Below are 10,896 nucleotides of genomic sequence, written 5' to 3'. Positions count from 1 at the left end.
TTTGATGGGAAATTGATTCCTGGATTATTTTCCCGTGTTCTGGCGAGTGGCAGTTCACAAGCAGAGCAGATTAAATTTCTGATCGCAGTATTGACTGCTCTCGTGCAGCTCTTCAGTTTTCACTTGAGGCATTGGGTTTGGTCAGTAAATGCTTTTACTGTTTGCAGTTCCTGGAGGAGGGGCAGACTTTGTTAGGCTGAAGTCATTAATCCTTGAGTCTGTTTTACCCTTGGTCCCGTGCAGCTTGTGTCAGTTCATCCTGCAGAGCATCCTGGAGACAGCAATCCCAGCCTGCCTCCTCTTGGCAGCCACGTCTGCCATGTACCTGAGCTGCCTGAGTCCCCTTCTGTGGTTCCTACTGGATCAAAGTGAAGTATAGAAAGTCAAAATGTTTTTGCTTAGTCTTTAGAGGCTGAATTAGCTGCTGGTTCTGCATCACTGTTGCAAGGGTGCAAATTTTTCACAAGGAAAGCTGAGAAAGCCTTGGGCTTTGTGGTGAGGCAGAGGCTGGATGGGATCAGCATGCAGATGGTGATTTTTCTGTGGTCATATAACGTGTTGGTCATCTCTCTTAAGGAGAGGTCTGCTTGCTGGGCTCTGCTGAGCCTGTGAGTCCCCACTGCAGGCTGCAAATTTATCTCATTTGGGAAATACCCTACTGAAGAGTGCCACTGAAATGACAGCACGCTTTTTCTGTGAAGCGTTTTGTCTTGTTTTTCTCCTGGAGGTATTGACCAAGCTGGAATGAGATCAAACAAGGGACTGTTTTGTGTTCTTGTTTGTGCATTTGGTGGAGTAATGCGATAGGTCTAGCTCCTCGATACTCTGTCCCTTGTGTGAGGCTCTCCCAGAACTTAGGGAGAAGAAAATCAATAGAAAAGTAGCTAAAGAATGGGCAGAGATGGTCCATGAAGCTCCTTGATTTTGGTGTGTGTGCTAATTTGATAGTCAGACAGAATCCCTATGATAGGAGAGGGGTGGAACTGAATATCCTGAAAAAAGTTCTTTTAGGACAGATTTATCTTCCTTTGAATGACTTGAATTGGTTCACAGCAATTAATGTCACTATCAAGCATCACTCTGCTGTGTGTCTAATGAAGCTACGGATGAAATTACGGGCTCGGGAGTAGCCAATTCCTGTTTTGCTTACAAAAGGCCAGGACTCCGGAGTGGCCGCTGTTTGCCAGGCAGCCTGTGGTTACACCGGCAACACACGATGTTAATGAGCATGGCAGTTAATGAGGGTGGCAGCTCAGCAAGAGGCTTCCTGGCATTCCTTTCTCTTGTGTCCCTTTCGGTGTCTTTCATCCTGCCTCACAAAAAGGGATGCGGGTTTGCAAGTCAAAGGAGAATAATTTTGTACTTCAATGGTGCTGATTTCTGTGAAGTGCAGCTCACAGCTTGTGGTCATACTTTGTGCTGGGCTGGCTACGATTATTTGGAGTTTTGTTCCTTCTTGTTTTCTTCAGGCCGGAAAGAAAGTGGCTGGCCTAAAACGGTGCTTTATTTTGCACTGCTGTGTATAGGCTGCCAGAACATGACAAACAGTTTGAGGGTTGGGGTTTTTTTGTAATTTCCACTGGAGGCTTCACCTTGGTCTGTAAGATCCAGTATCATCACAGTAAGGGTTCTGCTACACTGGCTTTTGAAAAGATTGTTACTAAGTCTTCTGTAATGCAGTGCAAGTGCTCAGTTGCTCCACTTGTCTTCTGTCACCTCCTTTTGGCTGAAATTCAGATGAACTGAAAGATGGAAAGGGTGTTTAATAGTGCCAGAGCCACAGAGAAAGGTTCGATAACTGTGGGCTCAAGTTTTCAATTCCAAACCAGTGCTAGTTAATATGCAGTGTCTGAGACCTCCTGTGGCGGTGAGGTTGCTGCTTTTCATTTCTGAACTTGTGTTTGATGTTTTGTGGGCTTCTTGTTTGTTTGTTTGGTTGTTTTTTCCTGTGGGCCCAATGAAAGGTCTCAGAAACTTATTTTCCAGCATAGGGGAGTGTCTTTAAGGTTGCATATCTGTTTAGAGTAGAAGGAAAAGTGGCTGTGCGCATCCATCAACATCACAGGCTGCTCAGGCAGGTGTGAAGTTGCCCATATACCACCAAAGCTTTTTTCTCAGCTGAAAAACCCCTCCCTGCAGCAGGATATACTCTGAAACAAGCCGTGAGGCCGCTTCCTTCCACCGCAGTGTTCGACTGCACCTCCCAGGCTCGCTGCAAGCCAGGGCCTGGCTGTGAGGGAAACTAGGAGGGCAGTGGGTGGGGTTTGGCCAAGCGTTGCCCCGGGAGCAGGTTGGACACAATAGCGATGATGTGCGTCCAGATTCACAGCTTGCCAAAACCCTCTGCAGGGGACTGTGTTCTCTTTTGAGTTGCTCTGGGGGTGCCGCATCTCTGAAAGCCGTGCCTGGCTCTCCTTGGCTGGGGTGAATGTGAGGCGAAGCCGGGGAGCGTGCAGAGAAGCAAATTTTGGTCCATCCTGAGGAAGGGGACATGTAACCACCGGTACATCTTACTACCACGACTGCAGCTTTATGTGGTGTACTTCTTGTGACGGGCTTTTGTGTGACAGCACATTTCCAGGTGAAAGAATCAGCCTCGGGAACATTGCAGCAGCTGGAATCGACTACCAGGTAAGCTGGCACAGGAATGCACAACTGCACGATGGTTCTTACATACGCAAGTCTTGCGCTGCATAGGTAAGTACCTAACCCGCAGGCGGTAACGCTTCCTGCTTAGAGCAAAGCTTTTTGACGTTGAGGAGCTACGTGGATGGTCTGAGATGTATTGCAGAGGAGAGAACAGCTGGGAGACAGGAAAAGGCAGAGCTGTTTCAGTGGAGAAGTGCCAGGGTTGTGAAGGGACTTTCTTGGACCGGGCCATGTGGAGAAATGTGCTTGTGTCAAATTCCTGAAGCGGTGGATGGCACCACCCGCAGACAGTTCAAGGAGCCAGAGATGTTGCCAGTGACTCGTTTGTTCCGGCTCTGCTGGTTGGCTCCATGGGCTCCTCACCACGGTTTGTCATTTGGGAGTGTCTGGCCTTGCAGGAGTCAGTAGGTGCAGGTACGGCAATCGGACATTGCGATGTGTTTCCAGCTTCTTCTTTTAATGTCAGCTGGAGAAGTGTCGGTGACCTTAACTAGCACCAAGTAGGTTTTTTTCTGTCTTTGAGAGTTGTGAAAAATAATGGAACAACAGAAAGATACTGTCTGCTGTTCCCGAGAGCTCCCGTTTGTTTCAGCAACAGATGAAACATGCTACAAGGTTTGATGGTTTTAATGCAATTGAACTGTTCACTCTTTGCTTCAGTAAAAGGATGTTTCTGAAAACAGGATCTAGTGAGTCACCCTGTTAAATACTTAACATTAAAAATGTATTAATGATTTTAACTCTATATGGAATTTTAATTCTTTACTAAGGAAACATCTTGTCAAGCCTTCACTAATGTTCAAAAAGTGTTTTGCTACAGTTCCCAGCTTTCTGTCGTGTTCTTACTAACTTCTTGTTCCTTAAAATTCTTCGTCTTTAATAATAAAATGTAATTTTTGCTACAAAATGTGGTTATGATGCTCTCTAGTCTCTAGAAGAGCACAAGCCGTGCAGTTCTAGCAGAACTGTGCTTGCTTGTGGCTTTCCTGATGAAAAAAGTGAAGTCTGTCAAACCTACCTGGACTCATGGAAAGAGGCGCGGGACCTGAGGGACCTTTTGTACGTTCAGCTCACTAGGGCACACAGAGCAATTCCAAGATAGATCTTTCCCGCTGCAAAACAGAAAAGTCAATCCACGTGCTGTGTATTCTCTGTCTCAACAGATCTAAGTGAATCCTGTAAGAGAGTTTATTCCTGATTTGCATTTGTGCTTTTTTTTTTTCTGGAATGAATTTACTGTTAACCCTTTGTTGTTATATAAATTGCTTACCCAAACTTTTGAGAAGTAAATTGAGCACTATTGTAATAAAATGCCCTTCGGTTCACTTCCTCAGAGGCTTTTTACCCAGCTAAAATTCTGCAACTGTTAAACAGCTCAGTGAAAAGCAGTAAAGTTCCTGTCACAGAGATGGAACAAAAGATCTCTTTGTGCTAGTCAAGAATACCCAGAGGCTTTTCCGTGCGTTGCTGAGTTTTGCTTTCTGATGCTTTTCGTACAGATGACTTCTCCGCTTTGTGACCAGTACCTGCTCCGAAAGGGTATTCTTAGGGCTCAGGTGTCCAGGTAATGAGCAGAACTTGAATAGACAGGGAAACCAAAGTGAAGGTTGATAATACGCGAGTGCTGGCAAGCTGCCAAGGCTGACCTTGGTAAATGTGATTCTGCAGGAGCTGCGGAGCGTGACATGGGCCCTGTGCTGTGTTTAAGCAGTCAAGAGGATTAGCCTGAGCCCTCTGACTGCTGACGGGTACCCTGCACATGGGCATAAGCAGGTCCCTTGTAAAAACTGCAAAGAAACCCAGATGATGATTGTTGTTGGGAGATTTATGTAACGCAGGGGAGGGGGCAGGGGATTCTGCTGATGGTCTTTTCTGATACAAAAAGCAAGCTGGCAGTGGTTTCAGCACCTGCAAGGAGTATCCTAGCAGCATCCCTGAGGAAACTTCGTGCCAGGACTTCTTTCTGAGTGCTTTTTTTGTTGAACATAGCAGCAATTGTAAAACAAAGGTCAAGAGCAATTTGAACTCTTGGAAAAATACTGGCTTACAAAGTCATCCAACAGACTACCCAATCACAGTTTAGTTAAAACATGAATAGCACTTAATCTGAAACACCACCTCTTACTTCTGGGAAAATTACTGTTGACATTTAACATTAGTTTTTGCCTTGTGAGGTTACCAGGAGTCCCTGCTGCCTCCTGCAACTGAGGACACCCAGGGGCTCTGTGCAACACGGAACGGGGAAGTACAGAACAGCCAGGCAGTGGGAACAGACCCTCGGTTTAATTAAAAAAAAAAACCGGGGGGGGGGGGGATATTTTAATTATTTTTTTTATCTGAGAAAGATGTATGCAGTTATTGTCTCGTTGTAGGCACAGCCCTCAGGTGAGTCACTGCCACATGCTTTGTCCTCAGATTTCAGGGGTAATACTCATTTCAGGTTTCCGGAGAGTGTCTGAGATAGCCCGTCAGGAGAACTTGCTGGGCTTGCTCATGCTGGGGAGAGGCAGCGTTTGCATTTTGTAGCTGGGGGGGTTGAGGGGAAGTACTGATTCCCTTCTCAGCCCCCTGGGCTGGGGCAGCAGAGTTTCTGGGGGAGCTCTCAGCCCCTTTGCACTTCTGGTTTCGTCGTGAAGAACAGGAATGACGTTCCTGTCTCTCGCTAGGAGAGGTGGTGATGTAGCCTGAAAAATGCGTGAAGTTGTAACAGGAGGTTTTGCCCCCTGCCTCTAGAACCTGGTCTAAAAATGGAATTTTTACCATTTCTATTCAAATTTGTGTAATAGACAAGGCACAAAGCCCATTCATTGCTTGTCTTTTTTTCCCCTTGCATTCTCAATGAAGAGATTTTTGTACTTAGATTATTGGATGTTGACCCTTTTCATTAGCTACTTAGAAAAATACAGTCTCTGCATGGTTTCATATGAAAACAGTAAAAAGTTCAGCATTCATGAGACATAATTCTCTCAGCTCCCTGCTTATTAAGCTAAATAATGGTTTAAGCTAAAATTTAATACCAAACAAACCAACGTGCTTAAGGTAACCTTCTCTTTCCTTCATTACAAAGGCACTTGAAAAGCATTAGAGCCATCTCCCTTCTCTGAGAAATACTTCTGAGCAGTTCGCCAAAGAAAATTAACTGAGGATGAGGTGCTTGTTCTGAGGCAACATAATAAATTTTCAGTGAAAATCTGTATCGGCCAATAGAAACAATGAAACACTATGCCATTCAAACAATCTATTTTTTTCCTTCTTTTTTTTGTCTCCTTCTGGACCTCAGGTGATGTGACTCGCTCTCATGAATCCCCTCTCACAGTCGCGCTCCATTCCTCTGGCAGAAGGAATATGCCGTACCGTGTCGGTCATGAACGCAGATCACGTGATGGTCACGCAGGAAACTTTAACGGAGCAGTTAGTGAAAAATTATCCAGGTAACGCGTTTGTTTCTCCCTCCTTTTAAAAGCAACTGTATCATCAAGCTTGAGTTTCTGATACTGAGCAAGGGTCTGTGCACGCTCCTCATCGATCTGGGAGGGTCACTAAAGTTGTGAACGCAATCCTTTGTTCAGATTGTAATAAACCTTCTCGGAGAACTAAGAGGGAACAGAGTGCAGTAGCATGCTGAGAGCACGCCCTTTCTAGAGGGTAGGGAAGCACCGATGAGCTATTTACGTACCAGATATGGAGCAGCATAAAACAGGCTCTGTCAGGTCACAAAGAGTTTGAGCCCTCCTTTAAGGGACAGAAACCTAGCTGGCTTTGATGGCAAGGGGACTGGGTAGGAGTCTCCACCTGATGTTTGCTATCAGAGAGTACAGCTGGCCTCCAATTCAGGTTCATTGGTCAAATTCCAGCCCCTTCCCTGGGGAGCATTTTCACTTGTGGGAAGAATGCTAATGCGGCCCCACAGACTGGCCCCGAACCCTGCCAGGAATGTGACGTTGTCCATACGCACCATTTTTAGGGCAGGCAGAAGTAGTGCTTTCAAAGTTTGTAGGGAGAGAGCTTTCTTGCCATGTTTTCACATTGCTGGAGGTTTTCTTTCATGTGGGCAGGAGATGAGCAGAAACCTGAGGCAGTAGATCAGATTAATGATTTTAGGGCTGTCACACAAGGGAAAACCTACTTGAACTTAGTTTCAAACTTCTTTTGGAATCCTGTGAACTAAATACATTGGGTGTTTCATGTTCAGCGGCTTTTGGATCTGGTGTAAGTCAGTTGTTTTTCAGCCAGCTCCTGTTTTATTTGAAAACCTGTTTCTGATTTGAAATGTCTGCATCTTTGTGGTAGGCATTGCAGTTCCCTCCCACAACATCTTTTATAATATCCTTGGCACTCTAATTAAAGAAAGGAAAATCTATCACACGGGAGAAGGATACTTCATTGTGACTCCCAACACGTACTGTACCACAAACAACGCCGCAGAAGACAACGGGCAGGTCCTGCTGGAGGAGAGTTGTTGCTGTTCATTGCCTTCCACCACGTACCTGGTAAACATCGAGCGCAGCGCAGACCTGCTGAAAGAAAACATTCCTGCAGGATCCCATTACAGAGCGTGTTGTTTCCCTGACCACAGCGGGCTCTCTGAACAAAGACGTTGTCGGCTAATGAACCATGAGCCTGATGGAGGAGGTAGGAAAAGCTGCAGTGAATTAAAGCCTTTGATTCCAGCTCAAGGGATCTCCGCACCAGCTGAAACCCATCCCTGGGACACCATCAAATCCCTGACAGCGGTGAAGGAGAAACTGAAAAGCAAAATGTTTGGCCTTGGCCTTTTCTGGAGAAGTGCTTCTAAAAAAGAAAAACGTAAGAAGGAGTACTCCACGTTTTCAGCCCAGTTCCCTCCCAAGGAGTGGCCAGTCAGGGATGAAGATGACTTAGAGAATATTCCATGTGATATTGAACAAGAAATCATCAAGCGTATTAACCCTGCTCTTACAGTCGATAATTTGATTAAACACACAATATTAATGGAGAAGTTTGAGGAGCACAAAAAATATATTGGTAAGGGTACCTCAGCTGAAGCATCAGTTGTCAGGCAAAGCTGCCTTTTGAAGGATTGTGTTCCAAAGACACAGAGTAAAACAGCAAAACACACTAGGAAAACCAAAGCAAAGGAAGAGAAGCAGAGTAACAGAAGCAGCAGGAAATCTCACGTGTGTGACCTGACGTCCCCAAATGAGAACCTGGAAGAAAACCTTTCTGTGATTGTCAGAAATCAACTGCCACCTGAGGCTGCCATGGAATCCCATGTCATATATAAAAAACAAATTAAGAATCCTTTTCAGGGTCTGTCACGGAGACGCACCTTTCATGCACGAGGGCACAAAGGCACTGCTATCCACCAGCTGGGGTCCAGGACTCGAAAGCAAGAAAGGGATTTACAAAGGCCACAGTCCTTGGACTCCTCAAAAACCAAGCAGCCGGCAAGTGAAACGCAGGCTCACAGAGCAAAACAGAACAAGCTACTCCACGCTACTAGGTCTTCCCTCCAACTAAAAAAAGACAGTTTAAGTGAAAAATTCAGTTATCCGCAAGGCAGTACTTTGCAAATAGATAATGGAAGTGAGTATGTTCTGGAAAGTAATATTCCTGAAGAAAACATCTACAGAAGAACAGTCAAAAAACATCCTGGGGATACTAAAAAAGCCCCTTGCTCCTACACTGAAGATAACGGTGTGTGCAAAGAAGATGCAAAACTTTTATTACACCTGAAAGAGGAGTATCACAGGTACGAAGCTGACACTCAGTTATTAGATCAAGCAGCAAGTGAATTTCAAAGTGTCTGTCTTTCATATTACATAGACAACGTTAACCTGGTGGAAGAAAACGGTGCCAAGTATAGACAGAAGACTGATAAAAAGAGTGAATTTATATTTGAATATGACTGTGCCAGCCATCCCGGATCGATGAAGCTGCGGAGTGAAGGATTTACTGATAACCGCCACCATCTGTACCAAAAAGCAGGTGACGGCGACACCTGCACCTCATTCCATCTGGATGACAATTTTGAAGGCACTGAACTGTGTCACCTGGCTCCTGGCCGTGCCTCTTCAGATACACGAGGCTACAGTAAAGCTGGGCAAAAGCTGGGGACACCAGTGTCCCCCAAAACCTGTGTGGATAATGCTTGTCTCTCCCAGTACAGTGCAACTGGAATCAAACGTGACTCTGAAGAGCGCGGCTGTAGGGAGAGCACTCGCTTTGCAGAATCCACAGATGACTCGAGAGCACCCAGAACTGGATTTCGCAGGAGGAAGCTGTTTGTGCAGTCAGGTTCTCCTGACAGGTCGCAGAAAGGAGGAAGAAAATGGCCCGGCTGAAGGTGTGGGGGCGTCAGCTGAAGCAGGTTTCTGCCACACTAACGAGGCCAACGCCGGCGCTCCTCAGAACTTCACCTGTGCCTTGGGCTCGCGGACTGAAGAAACAGGAAACTCTCTGGGAAAGAGCGATGTGTTTTTTAAGAACGCGTGTGTTGTGATGCCAGGACAGAAATACTCGGAAGGGATGGAAAACCACAGCGTTACAGGAGACAGTGGAATTGACTCCCCAAGGTAAGAAAACACAGGTAACCATGCTACGTGATTTTTTTTTTTATCTTCAAATTACTAATCAGATTTAGGCAGAGATGTTGTTGTAAATCATGATGCCCCTCCCCAACAATAAAATTCTTACTATCATCTCTAGAAACTTCAGCATTATGTGCTGGAAATACACAAACTGTATAGTTCTACCGTGTCTTTTTACATGAACATTCCCCCTAAAACAGCTATAAAAATGCTGCTATTTGGATCTGTATTTTGCATTCGTGAGGCAAAAAAATAGCATGAGCTCTGCCTTGTGGATGGAGGTGGCTGAGTGGAGAAATGTCAAGAGACATGGTGAGTGATAAAATCCTGTTAGCAGGCAGGTGCAGCTTGTGTTCGTCTTGCCATATGACATTACAGGTATTGTCATAGCTTCCCCAGCTGAAGAATAAAAAATACTTTATAGAGGTGTTGAATCAAAATTTCAAGTACAAATACCATGTGACTTGCTCGCCGTAGACAGGAGAAGGTGTATATCTACACTTGAAAAATCCCTTAACGGAAAACAAATTGGTGTGAAACAATTTTGTGCACAGTCACATGTGGAGAAGACCTACAAGCCCGTTAACTAAATTGGCAAGAGCATAAGTTAAAATACTGCAAGGGGAAAAATATTTCCTTTTTTTTTAATATCGTTGCATAATCTTAAAATCGTAAATGACTGGTATTTAAGTGTAATTAAACCATTTGAGTGCTTGTTACATGTGTACTGTTGCCTTGAGAGGCTGGTATATGAAGGAACAACTCACATACCACAGTTTTTAAGGAAATCCTGCTGATTTTTTTTCATTCCTTTAAGCGGCTTTTGGCTGTGCACTCTTTCAGGCATACTTCTACTGTATTGCTTGAAAACAAACACTGGAAATCTGCTGAAAGCTCTTTCAAAGGTTCGTTTTAATTTTTTTGTGTAGATGCTGTCAGCAGTACCAGAAGGTAAGCCAACTCAGTTTTAGACTGTGACCTCTAACATCTAATAATTCTGTTATTTCAGAGGGACTGAAACGAAGATGAAGCTTCCTGCCAAGTTCTGAAAGCGTAAATACTTAATGCAAAGAAGAGGACAAAGTGGAAGGACAAATGCAGCAAAATTCCTTGCTTCAGCTAGCTGTGGTCGTGAATATTTGATTATTATTGTTTCTAATGAGCTTTGTAAGCTTTCCCTTTGTGACAATGCAACTGTAGTGTAAACGTGCTCGGTCCCATCTGTGAGGCTGCCTCTGAACCAGGGCTCAGAGCCTGGCTGTGGTCTCTGCGGAGCTCACCTGTGCTTCTGTCGCACTTGTCTTCAGATAGTTTTGGCGTCCCTGGGGTAAGGAGAGCGGAGACGCTCCAGCAGCGCACACCCTCCACCGGGAAGGGCTGGCGTTGCTCCGGCAGGTCGGTGCCCCGAGCCCCCCGGCCCTGGGTTACCTCACGGCCTCCGGAAGAAGCCCCGACTCTTGGTCTCCAGGGGTTTTGGAGGCAGGAGGCTGGAGGGAGCCGTGGTTGCCTATTGGAGATTCTTCCTCACGGAGAGTGTCCCTGCCTGCGAGGAAGCGGCAGTTTGAACGGGGCCCACCTCGGCCCCGTCCGGGCCGCCCTTTCCCCCTCAGGCTCCATGCCTCACGCTACCTGCCGGCCGGCAGCTCGTACTGCCTTTTAATAAATAAATAAATGAATG

At 45.6% G+C, this 10,896-nt stretch overlaps 1 protein-coding gene across 1 annotated transcript; it reads left to right on the top strand.

Annotated features, from left to right (window-relative positions):
- The first annotated feature begins 5,947 nt into the window (after positions 1-5,947).
- On the top strand, positions 5,948-10,267 carry LOC104269468 (storkhead-box protein 1-like). Its single transcript, XM_009872741.1, is given in 4 exon segments — positions 5,948-6,080; positions 6,940-8,878; positions 8,880-9,203; positions 10,228-10,267. Coding segments are annotated over 4 exon segments (2,436 nt in total).
- The last annotated feature ends 629 nt before the right edge of the window (positions 10,268-10,896 follow it).

This window comes from Apaloderma vittatum, unplaced genomic scaffold, assembly GCF_000703405.1.
Source record: "Apaloderma vittatum isolate BGI_N311 unplaced genomic scaffold, ASM70340v1 scaffold27767, whole genome shotgun sequence".
In the NCBI taxonomy this organism is placed as follows: domain Eukaryota; kingdom Metazoa; phylum Chordata; class Aves; order Trogoniformes; family Trogonidae; genus Apaloderma; species Apaloderma vittatum.
Note: the sequence above shows the minus strand (reverse complement) of the source record. Positions and strands in the feature narration are given on the sequence as shown.